The sequence below is a fragment of the Lygodium microphyllum genome, chromosome 13, assembly GCF_053477565.2.
Source record: "Lygodium microphyllum isolate KBCC chromosome 13, Lygodium_microphyllum_v1.1.10, whole genome shotgun sequence".
NCBI lineage: Eukaryota > Viridiplantae > Streptophyta > Polypodiopsida > Schizaeales > Lygodiaceae > Lygodium > Lygodium microphyllum.
In genome coordinates this window covers 135,098,679-135,121,937 of record NC_141147.1, presented here as the reverse complement: position 1 = coordinate 135,121,937, position 23,259 = coordinate 135,098,679, and the positions used below count along the sequence as shown (strand labels likewise).

Here is a 23,259-nt window from a genome sequence, read left to right as displayed (position 1 = left end):
GTGATGGTATCCATATCTGTCCAATAACATTAGGTATCCCATGAGAGAGATGGATGTCCATGTATAAAGGCCTAACAATGAATCCCTCTACTAACAAATGTAGGAAATGATGTCGATGTTATGCCACCTTTGTACCAAGAGTCTCTAAGGGATGCACCCATGTATAATTTGTATCATCTTCGCAATATATGCCCTAATAACTCTATTCCTCTTTGTATGCATGATGTCTAAGTATGGGCAATCCAAACTGTACTGGAGTGGTGGGAGTGCATCCATCTCTAATCCATGTGTCTTAAACCATGACTACATCTTTGCACACTAGGAACATGTATTCCCACTCTTTGCTAAGTATCCGGTTGAACTACTGCATTTAGAAAGGTACGAAGGTGGCATAGGACTTTCATTTATATTTAATTTAATGCATGGATCCATCGGTACGCTCAAAATGGAAGTCAGTGTTCAAGCACCTCACTACAATTATAATAGCAAACGAAGTGAATGCACAATGTGAAAATGTACAACTCTGAAAGAAAAAACCAGTAACGGAAGACTAACACGCATCGAGAAAATATAAATAGTTTGGATAGCAGGAGATTACAGGCTCGTGTTGAAGAGAGTGGAAGTGGAAGCAGAAGAAGAGGAAGGAAGCCCTTGGGGAGGGATGGAGAAAAGTCTTTCCAGAATGCCAAAACACAAAAACGCCCCAGGATTCGCGAATGGTCAGGACTCAGCAAACCAAAACACGACTATTGACCGGCCAAAAACGTTGTCGGTCGAGAGAGGCATTTCGACGGGGCGAAAGAGTTGACTGGGCCGCCAGCCGAAGAGATTGCGACATAGGATAACGTGTATTGGAGGAGCGAACGGGCAGGCAGAAGACACAAGCCTATGAGTGAGACAAAGACGCGACGGACGCAATGTAAGCAAGCATCTCGCCTTCCGAGGCACAAAAAGCAGGACACGTATGTAGTGCAAAAATCCCCACTTCAGTAACAATATGGTTTTTGGTGGTACGATTTATGATCGCTCCCTACAACTCCTTTCTTGCGGCCCTTGAAATAAGAGCAAAAAAGAAGATGTATTAATACAGGGGGGAATTTTCAATTTCCCCTCGGAACAGCGAGATTCAGGTTGTCAAGACAATGTATAAAGGGAAATCACAGAATAAACCATTCGCTGCCTACGATATCTTCTCCTTACTGCAATGGCGGTCACTGCCTTCCTTTGAGCAGAAATGGTAACCATAGCTTGCTAGAAACTGCAAAACTTCTGTACTGCTTGAATTGCTCTCCTGAAGCAATCTCTCATCTTCTTCATAGATTATGTATGGAGCCTCGTGAGGTGGCCTGGACAATAATTTTGATGCTCCTCTCAGTACATGATATTCCCACCCCTGGACATCAATCTTCAGCAAAAGAACAGGCAAAGATATGGACAGCATTGAGTCCAGAGTGACAGCTCTGATACGAACAGGGACAACTTCATTTGATTTGAAAGCAAGCTTTGCTCCTGTGACAGATACAGCACTGTTGTCTAGACGGCCCACAACCTGTTACATATCCATTCATTCACCATGCACCACTCTGACCAAGATGAAAACTAATGCTAAAATAAATCAAACTTTCGAAAATTCCATTTTGACCAAGCATGGCATGAAGAAATACCCTAACACAAAAACACAAATAACACTGTGCAACAAAGCATAGACTGATAGAAGAACGCAGTTAGTAACTCAAAGACAATGAACACAAAGAATAAATGAAGTGATTTGATTATTGATTATACAATGCTCATGTTACAAACACACTATGCAATGAATGAATATTGTACCTTGAACTCTTGTATCTCAAGGATTAAGGCAGGGGTGATGAGCTAGAGTGTGTCGTACTCCGAATAGATCTCGAATCGCAGCAAGGCAACCTCCAGATGTCGAACACCAACAGACGCAGCCAAGAAAGGTTGGATCTGATGCAGACAGTAGTGCAAGGGAAAGAAAGACAACACTAGCCACAGGAGAGAAAAAACAGCAAACGCAAGCTGCAAGAGAGAGAAAATAGCAAGCATAGGCTGCAGGAGAGAGAAAAACCAGCATCAGCAGTCAGCATGCTGAAATCAGCTTTGAACAATGTGCGATAAGCTGGAAACAGGCGCCAGATTGTTGTAGACAGCAATGGCCAGCTTGGACTATGATATCCTCCGCGTACGAGGTATGGGCACCAAGGTTAAATACCTGAAATCTACAAAAACGAGATTAAGGCTGAATGGAGAACAGCATACCTATCTATTTATAGAAAGTTTGGGCCCTCCCGAGTGGGTTTGTGCTTATGGGATACACACTCTCTCTAGGAACGCATTTCTTTTTAAATAAACAAGGTTTCTTCTTTAATTAAGTATGTTTTGGGCTGTTTAAGTGAAGCTAATGCATTTTTAGCTCAACACATGGAACACTAATGCAGCAATCCATCTTCATCCTTGGTCACTACGCTTTGGGACGGGGAAAAGATTTGAAAGCTAGAAATAAAAGCTAAAACCTAAAACACATCGCTTGTTGACCAAAAATGTAAACATAGGTGGGTAAAGTTGAAGGCCTCCCTCCACACTGAAACAAAAAAACTTTTCCTCCAAAGTAAAAATGACAGTCCCCAAATTTCCATTTCTATGTTTTTGTTTCACGGATCCAAAACATCATTTCGGGCACCCATGGTTGTGGCTCAAAATTCTGATCCACAACTTGTGAGGATTGAATAAACTTTCAAGTATTCTTCTCTCGCATGCTTACTATATCGTGTTTCAAGGATTTTCCAAATCAGATTCGTAAACCTATAGCTTCAGTCAAATTACAAAGGCCTACTAAGCAGACTTTCCACTATGATGGTCTTGCATATCTTAGCGCATCACAATTCTTTTTTATCAATGTAATAAACTTAAAATTGTTGATTGGGACTTGAGCTGATGAGCATGAGCTCCACCAAACATGGAAACCAATTGAAGCAATCAACATATTCAAAGTATTGAAGGTTTCAAACTTTTCATAAGTGAAAATAATGTTGAAGCTAATTGAGAACAAAATCAATCACTGAACAAGCACTTTTCTAAAAGGCTACCTATGTATCCAAAATTGCTGGTGTCCCAGTTCAATGCACAAGTGACCAAGGATGTCCACATGCAAAAAACTTTGACAACACTTTGGCTGCAACCAAGGACTGCTAGTCAACCAGTGGTTCCCATCAAGCCACCTCTAGCTCTAAGTCAATGAAAGCCCCTACCAAATCAATTTCCCATACATTCACTTCGGAAGCATAAAAGAAAAAAAAGGTAAATACAAGGCCACTTAAAGTGAAGATTGGTCACAAGATCATTGCTTTGCATGTCATTAGACTAGTCACTTCTGTGGTGACAAGGATTGTCCACAAAGTAAGAAAGTAAATACGAATTCCAAGACATCGGTAAACACTATTAAATCCCCAAGTATATTTTTGAATCTTCAGCAAAGAATTGCTTTGTAAATGCGAGTAGTTGCCTTGGTTGTTTTGTAAATAAGATGATATTTGGCCCGCGTGACCTTTTAAAGGTTATTGGCTCTATTAATGGCCAATTGGTTACAATGTTATTTGACAATAGCTCCACTCAATTTTCTTTCTTTTCGGTTAGTGCAAAGACAATAATTTTACATGAAACCCATTGATCGAGAGTACCATATCCATTATAGGGAGGGCTCGGGTTTGGATCATTGGGATCATTTGGTGCTACGTCTGGATCTTTCAATTCAACATCAACACAAACAAGACCCTAGACTTCCAACTAGTGAGCCTTGAACACGTGGATGTCATCCTTGGCATACAATAGTTCTTTGATAGATCTTCCTCAATCTTTGTAGGTTATAAATCTCATGTAATCTCTTTTGAGTTTGATGATCAACTTTATGTGACCAATATTGCCCATCCTCTGGGATCATTGAATCTATTGTAAATATAATTTCAACTTTTGAATTCAGCAAAGTTTTTTTTTATCCAAATGTTGTTACATGTATATGTTTTATAAAAAGAGTACAATCATCACTATGGCAATGTAATTCTCTTTCTTTTGATAATAATGTCAATAATAATTCCAATGTTAAATAAGTACCTGGATCTATTATCTTGTGCATTTAGTAACATCTTTCCGTCTAAATTACCCCCACCAACTTCCCTCATCTTACAGCACATTAGATCATAAGATGGAGACGTGGATTGGTAGCACCCCATCTCTTACCAGCCATATAGATTTACCTTGAAAGGGGAAGGTGGGATAGCTAGGCAATTAAACGACTAGCTTATGAAAGGTTTTATTAAACCTAGCAAATCTCCGTAAGGTATGCCTATCCTTCTTGCAAAAGAGGATGGCACGATGCACTTTTTTGTTGATCATAAAGGTCTCAATAAAGTGGCCATCAAGAACATATATCCATAATCTCGAATGGATGAACTTATTAATTGGCTCTGTCTCACACACTATTTTACCTAGATCAATCTTAGGTCCAAATTCTATCAGATATGGATAGCTGCTTAATACCCCAAAAACAGCATTTTGTGCACCGTTTGCATACTATCAATTCTTGGTCCTACCTTTTCCGTCCAATAGACACTCCCGCCACTTTCTAGCAAATGATGAATGACTTATTCCATCCATAACTTCATTTTTCACAATGACATACTCATTTATAGTAAGCCATTGGAGGAGCACATAGATCATTTAGATATCGTCATATGTCTCTTAAGGTAAGAGCGCTTATTTGAGAAACTATCGAATTAACCCCAAGAGGGTACGAGTAGTGCTTAATTGGCCTATTCCAAGGACCATAAGGCAAGTGAAAAATCTCTTAGGTTTCATTAGGTTTTTTTGAAAGTTCTTGAAGAACTATGCTAAAATTGTTGAACCCTCAACACATTTACTTAAGGGTATGTGAAGCAAGAAGCACATTAGTTTGCCTATTATTTGGACTAGTAAACTCAACCAATATTCTCAAACAGTGAAACGGTTGCTCACTATTGTAGCGACATTGCAAATTAACGATTTGAATAAATCCTGTGAGGTTCATGTGGATACCAGTGTCTATTAATTGTTCTTCTTTGTTAGGATAGTCAGTCTATTACATCTAAGAGCCATGAGCTCACTGATACACAACACACTACACAACTCAAGAGAGGGAATTGTTGGCAGTTAGTAATGCCTTTCGCTACTACATGAAGTACCTAGGTCTTCAATTATTGGGCATGGATCACTAATGATTGCAACAAATTAGGGTTTCAGCAACAATTTCTTCAATTGTTCTTCACCAATGGCTAGAATATGCTAAGAATTGCTAAGAAAATGTTAAAGGATGAGAGAGAAAATCAATTGAAAGGAATATCTTTTATATGGTAGCGTTCATGGCAATTTTGATGGTGCCAACAACTTTGAAAATGGTTAAACCCCAATGCAACTAACAGGTCCTCCTCTTCTATCGCCCCTCTCAATGAGGTAGAAAAGGAAACCTAGTGCCCCTATCCTGTCACAATGCAAGATCAGCCATCGCCTCTCTTAAAGCTCATTCGATGGTGGCTCCCTCCTTCAGCCTCTGAATGCTCAAATGACCCTCACCCAACCTCTAAACAAACCTTCTCTCAACTTACATGGTTAATTTTGACAGGTAGTAGCCTCTTTTGCCACTTGCTAACCTTCTAATTGTAATTTTTGACTTTAATTATTTAATTTTCAGAGTATTAACTATCCATTTGACCTTGTCCGAGATTTGGCTAGTGCCCATTCACAATTAACGTGCTAACCCCCGTGGGACATTTATGAGAAAATTTGGTGAGAGAGAGGAAATGAGACACAATAGGAACCAGCAATGCAATGACAATGTAGAGGAAACAATACTAGACTTTATCCAATAGAGAAAGGGTAGCTATGGCTGCAGTATAAAGTAATAGGCTAATCCCCAAATGCAAAACTAACACAAAGGAGCTCAACCAACTCAAACATGACAATTCATACAAGGTAGAGAGTGTGGACTACACTCAGCACCACTCTATACTCTCAGTAGTACACCTCTAAGGTGTCTTACTTTAGATATCTACTCTCAGACTCAATGTGTAGGACTGTGCAGGACTACTCAGGCACTTCTAGACTGTATTCAGGTTAATCGGTACAGTTGATCTCTCTCTCTCTCTCTCTCTCTCTCTCTCTCTCTCTCTCTCTCTCTCTAAATTGAGTGTACAATAATGACAAGGTTGCAGCCATGTTTGTGTCTTTTATTGTTGATTCTATGGTAAATGATATTATTAGCAAGGTCAAGCAATCTTCTTTCTTTGGGCTATGTGTAGATGAATCTACAAATGTCTTAGCTACTTCACATATGATTGTGTATGTTAGCTACATGTGGAGAAATGAGTCACATGTTTCTTTTCTTGGTTTGCTAGAAGTATATGACAAGTTAGCATAAGGATTGTATGTATTGCTTAGGGGAAGCCTTTGGTAGGTGGATTTTCCATAATATAGGGAATGACTCTCTTCACACTTCATCTGTGATAACAGCCATATCTCCTATTATTCAGGTTCCAAAGTAGGCTGGTAGGTGCAGTCCAGATTCCTGCAGTTAGATGACCAGCTAACTTTATGGCTGTATAAAATATTCCAAAGATGACATCTAGAAGATCCCAATGGTCTAGTGGTAGTACGTATATAGCAAAACATTTTGTCTTTTTACACCTTCAAATGTTCACGATCAGATTTGTTGGGAAACCAAGTCATTCTATACATTTCCCCTACTTCATTTCTATTCTGATTTCCATTTACTGCACCAAAAAGTCTTTACTTGGATCATTATTTTGTGTCAAGGCGTGACCGGAAAGACTTCCGTGAGTGCCACTCAAGAGAATTGGGGCACCACTCAAGATAGTCTATGCCTATAAATATAACACTAACTTCCCTCATTCTTCATCCCACACATTCGTTCCTTCTGACACTCTGTCGCTCTTCCATATTCTTCTCTCCTTTCTCAATCCTCTCCATTGCCATTAACCCCTCGTGAAGACGACATTACTGATTGTGGCTTCTGCATCCATCTCCACCTAGCGTTTTGCAACCTACATCATCTGGCATCAGCCCTCCTCACCTAGCATCATCATGAGACTTTGTTTGCAACAAATTCAGGCCATTTACAGCAGGTTACACCCTCTTTATCAGTATTCTTGCTTTTTCTTCTCCAACTAGCTGCCCAACAATCGTCTCCATGGCAGCCATCATCTTGGAGAGATTTCAGCATATCCTTCATCCTTGACAGCTCCTGAGGATTGCGGTTCGCCCCTACAGCTGGCTGTCCCTTCCTTCACCCTTCAGTATTTACCTTTGATATCCCACTATTGGAGGACTGTGTTTCGCTCCCTTCAATGTGCAGATTCTCTGCACATATTACCGTCTGATTCAAACAGGACAATGCAGTTATCTTCGGAGCTTTGACTCCATTATATCAGCTTGATTCACTTAGCATGATGCAATGATTCATTATCATTCTTCTTCTTCTTCTTCTTCTTCTTCTATGTTTTCTGAGTTTCTCTTCTCTCTCATTGTTTGCCGTACGCACTCTATTGTTATTCTAACATGGTATCAAAACCTAAGGTGCTCTGAGAGCCAAGAAGATCCTCTACTTCGAACAAGGCAAAGATAGGTTGCGAGAGCGGCAACATCTTCTGATTACTCCCCATTTCTCCTGCATCAAGAGTTATCCTTATCTTCTTCTCCTCCTTTTTACAAAAGGACACTTTGGTTCTATGGCTTCTCCTAATGAACAATCCAGTAGGTAGTGCCTCTACTATAGCAAGAATGGTCCTACCACTAAAGACTGTTGATTTCGATCTTTGCTCCCCACATCACCAAAGGATACAAGTCTACCCCCAAGCACTTCTTGTGCCACATCTCCCTTCTAGGCCACACAGATTGTTCTACATCGGCTATCAAAGTATTACGCTCAAGGCCATAAAACGCAACCAATCCACACTAAGTCCTTATGAGCAAAATAAGGATTATTAGGAGCCACAACCTCCTATAGACCGCCGCAATGCGTTGCGGAGGTTTCCCCCATCTATTTTCAAGTCCAATGCCTTCACGGCCACGGCCTGCGGTTCTACAGTCTCCTCCACCAAGAGATGGTGATTGTTGGGTACTGTCGCGTCAATTGGTTCGTTCAAGAGACACAGGCATCCGTTCAACTCCTTCCTCTTCTTCGGCTGTACAATCCGCTCCACTAAGGGACAGTGACTGTACACGGCTTTGGATGTTTCGGCCATAGCTTAGTGGCTAGACGTGCATATACCTTCCCACATGGAGTAACTGAGCTTGTGCCTTCTCTCCTTAGGTTGAGTTTCGGGTTCTATCAACTCATCATATCTATTGTTCTTCACTACATGTTACCTTATAAGTGGAACACTGGGCTCCCCACGTTGATCTTCTTTTCTCTCTCACTCTCTTTTTCACTCCTTTTTGTTTACACCCCCGCAAGGAGGACATTACTCTTTGTGGCTTCTACATCCATCTCCACTTGGCTCTTTACAACCTACATCATCCGACATCAACCCTCCTCACACGGCGTCATCGTCAAACTTCTTTTGCAGTAGATTCACGCCATTAACACCAAGTTACATCCTCTTTATTTCAGCATATCCTTTGTCTTTGGCAGCTCCTAAGGACTATGCTTCGCTCCCTCTACAATTGGCTGTCCTTTCCTTCATCCTTCAACATTTACCTTTGATTCCTACTGTCGTAGGACTTTGTTCGCTCCCTTGACTATGCAGATTCTCTACAGGTTCTACCACTTAATTTAGACAGGACGGTGCAATTATCTTCAGAGCTTTGGCTCTGCTATATCAGCTTGATTCACTTAGCATGATTCAACGATTCAAAGCTCATTTTCTTCTTCTTTTGAATTTTTTGAGTTTCTCTTCTCTCTCAATGTTTGCCGTACACACTCTGTGTTTCTCCCCACAAACCCTATTGTCTCTCTAGTTTGCTTTCACTGCAGTCATATTTTGATAAATTGAGAGATATTCAGTCTACAAAACTGCCCATAGCCAAAGTAGTAATTAAAAATTTTCTCCTTGATTCAAGGAGACTTTTTCCCAACTCATGAGAAAATTATATATTTTCCCAACTAAAGTCATATATTGCTTTCCCAACTAAAATTATATGGGACTTTACAGTCTCCACCAAAGTATTACTGTTGCCTTTCAAAGTCAGATCATCCACATAATGCAAAACAAGTACAATATTATTCCCTTCAATCTTATAATAGAGAGTATGGTTAACATTACTCTTTAGAAATCCTTGATATTTAAGGTAATCATCTATTCTTCCATACCAAGCTCTTGGAGCTTGCTTCAATCCATACAAGCTATTTTTCAGCTTGCATACCAAATGCTCTTTACCTACAATAACATAGCCTTCTAGTTGTTGCATGTAGACCTCTTCCTCAAGCTATCCATTGCGAAAGGCATTGTTTACATCCATTTGCCATAACTTGCATTTAAAAAGAGAAGCCAAAGAGAGCAACAACCTAATGGAGCTCATCTTGGCTATAGAAGCACAAGTCTCTTCATAAAAATTACAATATTCTTGAGCAAAACCTTTAGCAACTAGCCTAGCTTTATATCTATCAATCTATCTGTCCTTGTTAAATTTTAGCTTGTAGACATATTTACAACCTATGGCTTTCTTGGTGGGTGAAAGTTGACACAAATCCCAAGCCTACAAACAATGAGCTCTTCGGTATTATTGCTTTGAACACCTTTAGGACATGACATTGTGCCCTATTTTGCTTGATATAGAGTAAAAAGTTTTTTGTACATTGTATCATTATCTGCATCCTCTAGATAACCATGACTATAAAAGGGGCTTGGACAAGTGAACAATTTCCATGCGAGGGTACTATCCAAGTGGCACTATTGCATAGCATTTTGTACGAGGATGATCATCAGCATTGCCTCTTCCATAACTCTAGTGCACCGGTATTCTATTATTGTAAACATGCATCTACATGCATTTATCCCTTTTTAGTCTTTTGGAGTGGTCAACTCTAGATCCACCATATTCGCAGCACCTCACATGGACATCTCCAAGGTCAATTTGCCCGCCTTGCTTTGCTTGCTCAGCTTGCCTAGCTTGTCTCCACCTATCTTTTCTACTTCCACCTAAGACCATCTAAAGATTTCTTTGTCACTAACAACCAATGGTGATTGGAATAGCTTGCTTGTTTTGTAAAGATCTTAGGTCTAACCTTTATTCTCCCCAAACGGACACAAATTCCTCGATAGAACGAAAACTAATTGAAAACCCTGTCAATATTTTCCATTGTTGTTTAGTGTATTTGCTACATTGAACATTGTATTCTATTCAATATTCATTCTTCATTATTCACTATATTCATTGTATCTGACTTACCCTAACCCTAACAATGTTCAATATCAGTCTGTGTACTTGTCGTACAATTGTTTCTATGTTTTCTATGGTAGAGCATTTCTTTACAAAGTTGAGTACAAAGCAGCATTCACAACCACAGTGGAGTGTGTTTGGCTCCACATGAAACCAGCCTTCCTTCTCAGATAGGGTGGTTTAACCGCACTTAATTACAACAATAAATAAATGCACATAAAATGAAATACACACTTTACCATAACATTCTTGGACAATAGACACGCTGTTGGCCCCAAAATTGGCGCCCCTTGCGGTATTTCTTTAGCTTTCATTCAATTGGAAGGAGTACAACTCGAGATTCTTCAATCTCCACCTGCTAACCAATTGCTCTTGCTGTCATAAATGACCAACAAGCCTTTTGGATCATTTGCCCCTTGATTCACCCAGGACTTCTTCTCCAATTTGCACTTGGTTGGCCAAATGCTGCCCCAAATCAATTTGGGATGGGCCGGCTCTTGAAATCCCTTGATAATCTTCAATTATCAACTGCTGATTTCAATCCCTTGAGCCTTCAATCTCTGGCACGGATCCCAAGGTGGCTGCTAAACCCTAATTTCTGCTGTAAATTAGGGTTTACTGCAGAAATTACAGATCAGCCCACCAAAAATGGCTGAAATCTCCTCCAAATGGCTGAGAATTGCTGAGAATGGCTTAGCATAGGCTGAAGGAGATGAGAGAATGTTGCACAGAGAGGAAATTCTGAGATTTGTCGCGAAGAATTGATCAAAATCAGCTGCTACCCTGATGTACTAGCCCAAATGGATACACCAACAACAATAGGAGCATCAGAGACTGTGATCTTCAGGAGAAAGTGCATCAGCAGCAATTGCCAGCTTCCCAAGGTCAAGAATATGCAATCTCCATCACCAAAATGGTCTCCAATGGCTGGGAAATGGCCCCAAAAGCTAGCAGCAACAGTCCAACACCTCTTCCCAACAAGTCCAAAATGAAAAAATGAGATTTCCCTCTCCCTTCAGCCCTATTTAGCCTTTCCCCAACTTGCATAGGAAAGTTTTGCCAAGTGGCAGCTTTCTTAATCCATTTTCAGCAATTTCCAGTCATTTAATTAATTTTCAGAATTAATTAATTCTGAAAATTAATTCAGCCCTTAATCCATGCCCAGAAAATTGACCTTGCCCATCCAAAAATTAATTGGCTAGGCCATTTGCAACCCAAAGTGGTCCCATGCATTAATTAACCCTTGGACAAGCATTAATCCATTAATTAAGGGTCAAGGATCTGAATTTTTACACACGCTGCCCTCCTTCTACCCAGTGCATAGACTGGTGCCCAGGCTGATGATTGATCTTGTTCCACAAAAATAGGTTGAGGCTTAAGCATGCAAGCTGCACATGCAGAAAACTGCACGAGAGAATGCCCAAACTATAGGGAAAAACTTCCTAGGCAAAAAGTGGCAGTTTTGACCAGTCAAAAGCCGTTTTTTTACCCTTTTCAGTATTTCTTTAACTCTGATTGCTAATGGACAATGTACCAAGTTGAGATTCCACAATCTCCTTTGCTCATCCAAAAGCCCCTTGTTGTACATACAATTAGCAAGCAATTTGGGCAAATTGCCCCTTGATTTTCACCCAGGACTTGCATAAATAGAACCACCAACCGGCGGAATGCTACCCCAATTTACAATGGATGGGCTGGCATCTGAAATCCCTATCAATTCCACAAATTTCATGTGTTGATTTCAGTGTGCCATGCCTTCCTTCTACTGGCAAGGGTCCCAAGGTGGCCATTAAACCCTAATTTCTACATAAATTTAGGGTTTACAATAGAAATTATTCTGGTATCCACCTAATCTAGCTGAGATCTACTAAGAATGGCTAAGAAGTGCTGAGATATTTCAAAAATTATTGGAGAAGGTGAGAGAAAGCTAAGATGAGAGAAATCTGTTTTTTCGCAAGAAAACCCTAAAATCTACCTACTGCCTGCTCCAGCCTACATTTAATGCAATCATCTACTACCAAGCAACTCCAAAATGCTATCACGTGATCAGCAATGTCGTTGCCAGCCCCTAAAAGTTGTCTCCTTGCGCTCCCCTGCCTATGCTAAGGCCCCAAATGGTTGTCTTCTACAACAAATTGTTGTTCTTTGATCAAAAAAAGGACCAGCAACTCCCTCTCTCTCTCTCTCCCAAGTTGTAAACTAACTAGCTGAGACCCAACCCTCAAAAACGTTTTCTCAGTTTGCATGGCCATTTTTGCCAAGTGGCAGATTTCTTAACCCATTTTTCAGCATTATCCAAATATTTAATTAATTTTAAAAATTAAATAATCCTAAAAATTAATTTCAGCCATGTTGGCCTTGCCTAAAACTAAATATGCCCATCCATAATTAAATTGGCTAGGCCATTTGCAACCTAGAAGTCCCTAATGTCACCACTGACATTCATTGGCCAAACAACTGTCCTCCAATCAAAGCTAACACCAATTGATCAACAAAACCCAATTGGCATAACTTATCACAACTTTTGTCTTTGATACCCACTGCATCCTTGGGGTCCTTGGACTGTTACCATGAAATAACTACCATGTGTATCACATGTGCTAAACAACCTTGCACATTTGATTAATAACTTAACCAAATGTTATCGGGAAAATTAAAGGATCTTAAATTTCACGTTTCCCACGACAAATCTTGCCCTCCCACTTTCTTCAAGGACTTGTTTTAGTTATCTAATAATCCTAACACATTTAGGTTCGACATGCAAAGACAGCTTCCTTAATTCGCCATTAAAACATTGGTTTCTTCATGTGAATTATGTCATAGACCCAAAGACAATGTCAAAGAAATATTTTGAAAGCAGTTATAAAACAATGTGCTTGTCCCGCGCCTTCTTCAAGGTGCAATGCCAACTTGGATTTATGTCCCTTAATTTGGGACTTCTGTCCAATCTCACGCACACGATCCACCAATCCACCCTTATCTAGCATCATAGCCTTCCAAGAAGTCCATCCTAGGTCGCGAAGACTTGGGCGATTTCTAGGAGCATAAGGGTTTACTAGCCAGAGGCCCCTTGATACCCTCACCTCCTCCCACCCAAGGGTTCCCTATGGAAAGACCTCTCACAGTTGGGTTTGGTCCTAACATCCAGCGCGGTTAAACACCCCCTTGTTGGTGAAGGGCTCTCGCTACCACTAACCTTGGGAAAGGGTTAGTGCATGACTGTAAATCTACCCATAAGGACATAATAACTTTTGTGCAAACACAATCAAGCAATTAGTCTATCATCAATACCTAGAAAAACATTTATTTTTCATAGCATCAATCCAAACAACTATTTTGAATATTCAACCAACATATCCTAGGTAAGAAAACCATTTCTTTCCAATTCAACAAACCTTATCTTAAAACACAAGTCATCAGACCAAAATAACATCCTTTGGATATATCGCAAAGAAGATACAATCCACAACTTATTCTTCTTTAGTGCAATCTTGAAAACAATACATGTTGGTCACATGTAAAAGATACACATCTCTAGCATTTTCTTTACAATACAAGCTTTTTCCTAAATGAGTCAATATTTATCATGCACAATTCAAGCATAGTTTCCTTCATATCATACCTTTATATCATATATATATTTTCCCTTAGGAGATGTAACAATTAACCATGCACAATCACCTTCTCATGATATCAAAATATCTACCCTTGCATATGATTCAACCTAGGGATCACTAGGTCCCTTGTAGACTCATCCTTAGAAATTTGCAATTTACAAATATTCATTGGTTATCAACTCTCTTTAGTTATCGAAAGGGTCATAAAAGTAAAATCTAACTCCTAGCAATTTCATGTCTGAGCATAGTATCTTAGTCATAAGAGTAAAATCTGACTCCTAGCAATTTCATGTCTGGGCATAGTATCTTAGTCAAGGTGCAATTTACTTCTCATGGCAGTTTCAAGTCTTATATATAGTCCAATAGGTGCATACTAGTAGGTCGATTTCCTAATAAAGAGGGTTTGTCGCAAAGAGAGAAAATAAACATGAAAGATAACCAAGAAATTAAGAGAGAGAGAGAGAGAGGGGGGGGAGGGAGAGAGGAGAATAAGTGAGAAAACACAAGGGGGTGGAGAGAAACAAAGAGAGGGTTTGTCGCGAAGAGGAGACGAACAATCCATCCTTCTCTTATTGGTTTATTCTTGTTCTTTTTTTTTTAATTCTTGAAAATGAGTGCATTGAGAGAAAGAGAGAAAATGAGAGAGGGAGAATAAGAAAGGAAAAGGAAGAGAGAACGAGAGAGAGAGAGAGAGAGATAATAAATATAAAAGATAACAAAGAAAGAGAGAAAGAGAGAAAGAAAGAAAGTTATATTAACGTCTACAACAGGCCAAGTTGGCCTATGAGACCAAAATGTTGCATACAAATGTCTGAGAGATTTCAAAAGTCCCAGTGAAGCTAACATTTATGCTATGTTGAAGTAAATTGAGTAGGTACAAAATGATATTTGGACTAGATACAATCTAGAGGTACTCCCAGTGCGGTGTGGAATTGCTCCTGGGGTGTTCATCCTAAGATGTCCCGCATGGGTCGGTCTAGCATGGAGAGGCTAAAGCGGCGGGGCAAGGCCCTCCGATGGCGGCGTAGTATCCCTTGTATCTTTGACCAGTGTCTTCTGCGGGGACGCGGGCCGGCGGGGCGTGGGCGCCGGGCCTTACCTCTCGCTGTAGCTATTTCTAAGGTGGCCCCCGGGGGTCGGGAGGCCGGTTGGGCTGGTGGGGGCTCGGTGGTGGGGAGGGTAGCTGGTATTTGGTAGAAGTCGTTGAGTGTGCGTTGGTTGGTGGCTCCTTGTCTTTGCTCCGTGGTTCATAGGAGGTGGTCTCTGTGGCGTCGTATTTCCAGTAGAAAGAGCCCCAGGCATCTCTGGTCTTTGAATTCCATCACCTTGGAGAGTGGTCCGAATCCTTCGCTGAATAGGCAGTGGAAGCGTCCCCGGATTTCGTAGTACACTGGGCATCTACAGATATAGTGTTCCTCTGTCTCTGGCTCGAGATGGCAGAGCTGACAGATTCGGTCTTCTGGGGGGAGGGGGTTGGCCCCGTATCTGCCCGTTTCGACCCATAGTTGGTGTGAGGACGTGCGGATCTGTCCAATGGCACTTCTGACCCCGTGAGACAGGTGTGTGTCCATGTAGCTTGGGCAGGTGATGAAGCCGTTCGAGGAGATATGCAAGAAGTGTTCTCGGTAGAAAGCCTTCTTGGTTCCTAGTTCCGACATGGGGGTCACCCATGTCCGGGCGGTGTCTGTCTGGATGATATCCATTCTGGTGATGCGATTTACCTCCTCTCGGCTGAGCTCCAAGTGTGGGCAGTCTAGGCTGTATTGTAGTGGGGGGAGGTGGTCCATGTGCAGGCCATGGAGCCGTAGCCAGGTCTCTGTTCGGGCATACCAGCACTCAGTGTCCCCTTGTGTTGCTAGCTGTTTGGATGACTTCAGGGCGAGTCTGGGGTACCGGTGCCGAGGCAGGTCCCATATTCGGCGCAAGAAGGTCACGGTCTGGAAGAGGGCCTCAGCTACGAGGGGCGGTGCCCCCAGCTCTATGCGGATGATCTCGTGTGGTACGGAGGGCTTGCTTCGGATCTCATCCGTGAGATCATAAGTATTAAGGGTCTCTCCATCTGCTCCCATCCCTCATAGGTGGCCTCCTCCTTAGGCAGTGGCTAATCCTGTGGGGCCTTCCGCGTGTGGTAGAGATCGGACCCCCATATGGGAGCCCCGTACAGGAGGGCTGGTGTGACCAAGGTGTCAAAAAGCCAGAGCTTTGTCTGGGGTTCCTGGAACTCTATGCGGGCACATTGGTTCTCCATTGACCCGAGGGCTGCATAGCCTCGGATTAGTCTATCTTCCGCGGCTTTTCTCAGGGTAAATTTCGGTCCAGAGAATGTAATCCCCAGATAGATGTATCTTTGGACCATGTCCACGGTTTCTCCGCCGTATGTGAAGGGGGGTACCGACCGTCGGAGCCATTGGATTGACGTGTTGAACACCATGACCTTGGTTTTCCCCAGGTTCACAGTTAGGTCTTTGTCTTGGCAGAAGGCCTGTAGTGCATCTTGTTGGCGCTTTAGCCCTTCGGATGTGCTGGAGATGAGGACTATGTTGTCCGCATATAGTAAGATAGGTATCAATGTCCCTCCCGGGCTCGATCCCTCCTCGCCCAATCTATCTATGTACTCTGAGATCTCATCAATGTAGAGGCCAAATAGGGTGGGCGAGAGTGGGCATCCCTACTTGACTCCGATGGTGCTGGTGATCTCCTTTGACAGCCCTCCCGGTGCCCGAACTCGGCCCATTACCGATTCGTATAGTACCAGTATCCCCCCATTGTATTTCGGTTGGTACCTCCAGTTCCTGTAGTCTCTGCGTGAGCCTCCCTCGTGGGACTGTGTCAAAGGCCTTGCGGAAGTCCACGAAGCAGCAGTACACCCGTCTTCCATGTGCTCTGCCCTCTTCTATGATGGATCTCAGTGTGAGGATATGGTCAAGGGTGCAGAACCCCCTCCTAAACCCTGCTTGTCCTGCTGCTCGGTGTTGGTGTTGCTCTGCCCACTTGCTCAGCTCGTGGTCCAGTATGGATCCATAGAGCTTGGCTAGTACATGGCCAACCATGACTGTTCGGTAGTTCGTGGGAACCATGGGGTCTCCGGCCTTCAGGATAGGTATTATGGTGTTGGCTGACCAACTGGCTGGGAAGCCTTCGCATAGGGCTCTGTTGAACATGTGTGCTAGGAGAGATGCTAGTATGTCTCTAGCATGGGTCAAATGCTCTGCTACCAAGCCTTCGTGGTCTTGGGCACGACCATTTTGGAGTCTATCAATGGCATCCCAAACCCGCCCCGTGCTGAAGAATGTGGATGATCTGGGTCTGCTCCTTGGGGGCCGGGGTAGCTGGGGCTGCTTGGGTACTTGGTATAGTGAGGTTGCATATGCGTGCCAAGTGTCCGGGGAGATGATGGGCGTCTGGGCTCGGGGTTCTTGAAATGCCTTTCATGCCTCTTTGATGTCCTGTCCTAAGAATAGCTGGTAGAATTCGTGTTCCACTTTGGAGAGGTAGGCTCGTTTCTTCCGTCGCACTAGGCGACGGAAGATCAAGCGTGCCTGTTTATGCGTGTGTACTCCCCGTGCTTCGTCCTGTTGAAGACGGAGCCGGGTTTCCTTGCACTCTACATCGTACCAGCTATTCTATGGGACATTCTTGTTCAGAGGAGTGGGGTGGGGGGGGCGGGGGCGGGGGGGAGGGGGAGGGGATGTGTGGGGGAAGTATTCGGCAGCCGAGGTGTGTAGTGTGCCCGCCAACTGTGCTGTGACCTCCTCCAAGTGTGCGTGGGGGTTCATTTCTTGCAGGCTCCAATAGAGATGGTCGGAGTATGCGCTCGCAGTTAGCCTGGTAAAGTGGTACCTGGGGAATCTTGGGGGGTTGCTTGCTGGGGGGTTTAGGTCATACCTACAGGTTATGTCAAATTGCAGGTATGCATGGTCGGCAGCCACTGCGAGTGGGCGAGGTGATATTTTAAAGGACTGGACGTCGGGGATAAGTGATAGAGGGCCGAGGATATAGTCCACTGTGCTCGCTCCCAGTTTCTGTGTGGGTGCTCCATGTGCCCCCCGTCCGATGCAATTGGCCGCGTGCTTGTGTGGGAAGCATGTGAGGGCATCCGACCCGGGCCATCTGTCGAGACCGTTCAGGATGGCCAGTCCGTGTACCCCCCCTAACGCCAGTAGGTGTTCGCCATATTCGGTGCATTCAGCTGTGTCCTGTGATGCCCGCAACCACCAAACAAGAACGAGATGAGACTAATGGATGAGTGGAATTGATATACCTTAATGTTCGCTTGAGTGATAATTGCTCCTCTTCTTGTCTTTGATCTTTAATGCTTTACTTGGATGATGGATGCACAATCTCACAGCCACAATGATACTCGTTCTAATACCAATTGAAGGAGATAGTGTTCAAGGATGATTTTTGGCTATTTAAATTAATTTTCAATATTAATAATTCTAAAATTTAATTTAGTCATTTTTCAGTGCCTAGAAAATTAGGATTTCCCATCCACAATTATATTGGCCAGGCCATTTTGACTCCCAAGTGATCGTGAGTATTAATCTATCTCCTCCGGTGCAATCTCTTTGTACATGTGGTCTTCGCTCTCGAAGAAGGGGGTCTGCCTTTGTGTTGTGCGTGCGTTGAAGTCTCCAGCCAACGACATCCCTCAAGCTGGAGTAGTGCATGATATCTTCATGCAATGGTAGGTATGGTGACTCGCCCTTCTGTGGTGCGTATGGGGAGTGTGCTGGTGGGAAATAGCACACCGCCATGTATATGTCTCGGGGGCGATCTGTGTGTATCCAGATCCACATGAACCGGGCTTCCTCATCTTTCCGCATGACTTGCACCATGGGCTGCAGCTCCTCCCTGTACAACACAGCCACCCCTCCAGACCCTCGGGTCCCTCCTTTTGTTTGGGCTCTAGGGCGGCATGCCGTCTCCCATCTATATCCCCTCACTTCTGGTAAGTAGGTGCGTGGGCTTTGGTGGGTTTCTGTGTAGAGGACGATGTCCTTGCCGGTGAAGGTCTCCTGGAATAATCCTGCATCTGTTTTCATAGCTCCGTTGCAGTTCCACACTGCAAAACTTACGTGGGTTTCATAGGCCGCGCCCCGTCATTGGCGCTTATCTGTGATAAGGAAGGGAGAGAGGAGAATGAGTGTGAGAGAGAGAGAGAGAGAGAGAGAGAGAGAGAGAGAGAGAGAGAGAGAGAGAGGAAGGGAGAGAGGAGAATGAGTGAGAAAACCTTCATATGTGTGATACTTTGAATAACTACCAATTTAATCACATAAGTCTAGCTTATTACCCTTGTAAGAAGACTTCTCTGCTTTAAGAATAAAGCAATACTTTTACAATGAGTATTTCAAGTAACCCCCTATCAAAGTATGTGTCTTATGTGTGCATTAACCACCTTTTTAATACAAGAGATTCATATGTAGTAGAAGGAACCTGAAAGGCTCAAAACACGAGTGGAATAGTTTACACAATTGTTGATGTGAGCTCCCAATCTAAGATTTTCTTCTTAGGTGACATTCCTTGCTCTTTGCTTCAACACATCCATCGCTCGATTGCCTGTTTATGTGAGATGTTTCAAAAATCGCGATAGATCTAAGAATTTACATGAATAATATATTAAAGCATGTCAAAAGAGGATTGTCATAGTGGAGTTGCTCTCCTTTCAAAGGAATTGATGAGAGCTAGCCTTACTCCCCTCTTCTTATTAATAAAGATCCCTCTTAGCTTCTCTTTTTCCTTCTTGCTAACTCTCCCTCTATTCACCTCTCTTTCCTTCCCCATATCCTTTAATCTCCGCCTATCCTCTCTCTCTCTCTCTCCTGTTGTAAAAGCTATGTGTGAGCTGAGCTGAGAGTGAAGGTGCAGAGAGTTTAGAGCAGTAGAGTGAGAGAGTGAACACGACACTTGATGTTTGGTACAAAGACTTGTGTATCACATTTTAAGTTTTGAACATATATAAAGTACAAAGTGTAAGGGTGTGTTCACACCCGAACACGATGAAAGTCACGGTGAGCCTTTATTCCCAACAGCCTCCCACCTAAAGGCAGCCTGAAGGTAGAGGAAAGAATCAACTAAGTGTATATATGTACAAAGCTGAAAGACACATATACTATCCAATCCCCACCATCTAGCGGCAATGAGCAAACCGCTCGGCTGGAAGACCTTTCATGAGAAGGTCTGCACGATTATCATCTGTATGTACCTTGACAAGCTCAATGCCTTTGCTATCAAGTACATCGCTGATAAAGTAATACTTCACCTGTATGTGCTTTGTTTTTGCGTGAAAGACAAGATTCCGTGCTAGCATGATAGCACTCTGACTGTCACAGTGGAGGTAGGAACCTCTATAATCCCAAGCTCTCTCACCAGACATGAAAGCCATAAAGTCTCTTTGCATGCCTCTGTGGCAGCCACATATTCTGCCTCTGTAGTAGACAGTGCAACACACTTTTGCAGCCTAGATATCCAAGAGATTGCTCCTCATGTGAACATAAACACATATCCTGAAGTAGACTTCCTACAGTCAAGATGGCCAGCATAGTCTGCATCTGTGAAACCAACAACAAATGACTTCTGCTTACCAAAGCAGATACACAAATCCTTTGTGCCCTTAAGGTATTTCATGATACCCTTCACTGCTTCCCAATGCTTTTTGCTAGGATATGCCATGTATCTACTAACCACTCCCACCACAAATGCAATGTCAAGACGTATAGCAACCATAGGACATCAAGCTACCAACAGCTGAAGCATAAGGTATCTTGGCCATTTCAGCCTTACCATCATCTGATGTAGGGCTGTTGTCTGCACTAAGTTTCACATATGGAGACAATGGTACATTAATAGCTTTCCCCCCCTCCATATTGAAGCATTGCAAAACTTTCGTAATATACTCCTGCTATGACAAATAAAGAAGACCCTTTGATCTGTCTTTGAGTATACGCATGCCAAGAATGTGATTTGCCTCACCAAGATCTTTCATATCGAAACTATTGTGTAGACTCTGCTTCAAGGAGTCCAAGGCATAAACATCCTTGCCTACAATTAGCATATCATCCACATACAATACCAAGAGAATAAGACTGTCATATGCTGCCTTTTTGGTGTATAAGCAGTGATTAACTTAAGAACGATGAAATCCCTGACATTGCATGAATGTATCAAATTTGTGATATCATTCTCGTGGTGCCTACTTGAGCCCATACAAACTCTTGTTGAGTTTGCATACCATGTGCTCTTTTCCTGATGCCACGAGGCATATTCCACGGTGAATTCCGTGAGACCACGATGGATTTCGTGAGTTTTTTATTCCACAGTGGATTCCATGAGGTTTTGCGGTGGATTCCGCAAAACTATACTTATTTGCCGGGGCTCGTACACAAGGTGGATTCCTTGTGCGAGATGTTGACGGGGGCGCCTGTCTTTTTCGGGTGTTATATTAATTTAATGTGCACGTGGGTGATTCCACAGTGGGTGATTCCGCAAAATACATATTTAAATTAATGGACGTTCATGAGTTTAGAGTGCACTCGTATTAAATTAAGGTTAGGACAGAGTTCCAACCTATTTATTTATTTTGTAGCTGAAGACTGCTAGGTATTCACTTTTGTCGATTTAATTTTATTATTTTCTAACAATTGTGAATACTTCAGTTGATGTGTAGAGCAAGCAACGGTGGTGTTGGGAAGCACTGGGCGATGGCGTGTATTCAAATTACCTAGAAGAAATTATCATTTTAAATGGACGTGTGCCTTATCATTAAAGGCGTGGCGCTAATATTTATTTAGGCCCGATTATTTATTGAAGCGCTTGACAAACATTTATTATTTTGTATGCACATGGGTGCTTGGTTTAAATATTTCGTTATTGGACATTGTATTTAGGCACAATCCGACTTTTGGGCCACCCAACTGCTTTATTCTTTATTTTGACAAACGCAAATACAAATGCCAAAGCATCCTAATTTTAAAATTGGGCTATTTTTTAGCTTTGAGATTAATAAATTTATAAATACATGCCTTCTGAAGCACTTATAGACAAGGCATGGGGGGAGATTGTACCCAATTTTTCTCTTTTCTTCATGTCATACAAATCTTCCTTCTTGTTTTATGAGCTTTAGTAGAGTTCTTTTGTTCTTGGGGACATTCAGACACTCGCTACGTACGCATCCAGCATCCGATTTGCACATCAATGGTATCAAAGCGAAGCTGAGATCAAGGGCTTCCAATCACTTATCATCTCGCGCGAAGGCGAAGCTTCTATAACAAACAAGCTCTATAGTCGAACCATCAATACCAACGTGTTTGTGGCGGTGGAAAAACCCCTGTTGTACTGTTGGATTGCAAAGGACCACTCTCTGGCGACAAAGGACCACTCGGGAAGCTCCTTTGCAAGTCGTTTATCCTCAAAAGAAAAGATAAGCAATCAAAGCTTAATAAGCTTTATTAAAAAGCTGAAACCCCAAATTCTAGCGACTATGGCATCAGCATGTACTGACAAGCGCCGAATCCGCTGTCAACATCCTCTTGTCCTAGTTGATTTCAAAATTTTCCTTAAGCTTAAGGCTTTAAAGCTTACTAAAGCTTAAAGATTTCAATCTTTAAATTTCCTCCTTAATAGGCGTTTACACTGAGCTCTTCTCCAAATCAACTCTGAACGGCACAGAAGATGATTATGATATCTGTACTACTTCAAATACTTTACCAGGTATGTCAAATCCTCATTCATTATTAACGATGAAATGTTTTGTACATGGTAAAGAAAAATTTATTTTGCATGATGATAGAAATACATATGATTTTATTTCTGTAAAATTGGTCAAAATTTTGAATTGACATACTGTTCCAACTCATTATCGTATAAAAGCTGCATTCTTAGACACTAGATACAATGGTACACAATAAGTTCATGATTTACAAATTAAAATTAGCGATTATGTTGAGCGCGAAAATTTCTTTATTGTGCATTTGCAAGCTAGTGACATTATTTTAGAAATGCCTTAGTCTCACAAATATAATTCCGATATAGATTATTCCACACATTCAATGAAAATTCATTCTAATGGAAAACCAATCACATTACATGAAACACACACCTTTGATAATTTTCCATTGCTTAATCACACACAAGCTAAACATACATTGAGAAAAGATAACAAATCATACTTAATATGGGTAAATAAAATTGAAGCTAAGGA

General features: G+C 42.2%; 2 protein-coding genes across 5 annotated transcripts in view; both read right to left on the bottom strand.

The window, feature by feature from the left end:
• Nucleotides 1-562: 562 nt before the first annotated feature.
• Nucleotides 563-23,259, bottom strand: part of LOC148027247 (FkbM family methyltransferase) — a 41,887-nt gene continuing 19,190 nt past the window's right edge. For all 4 annotated transcript variants that reach the window (XM_087691823.1, XM_087691824.1, XM_087691825.1 and 1 more), the window contains one exon: nt 563-1,549. In XM_087691823.1, the coding sequence (XP_087547949.1) occupies nt 1,181-1,549 (369 nt within the window). In that variant the 3' untranslated portion in view covers nt 563-1,180. The remainder of the gene's footprint in view (nt 1,550-23,259) is intronic.
• On the bottom strand, nt 14,533-17,511 carry LOC148027248 (uncharacterized). Its single transcript, XM_087691826.1, has one exon. The coding sequence runs from the start codon at nt 16,127-16,129 to the stop codon at nt 15,308-15,310; it is 822 nt and encodes a 273-aa protein (XP_087547952.1). The 5' UTR covers nt 16,130-17,511; the 3' UTR covers nt 14,533-15,307.

Bases quoted from the DNA above. Each gene is read 5' to 3' on its own strand.
- LOC148027248 (XM_087691826.1), bottom strand. From the start codon at position 16,129: ATGGGAGCAGATGGAGAGACCCTTAATACTTATGATCTCACGGATGAG.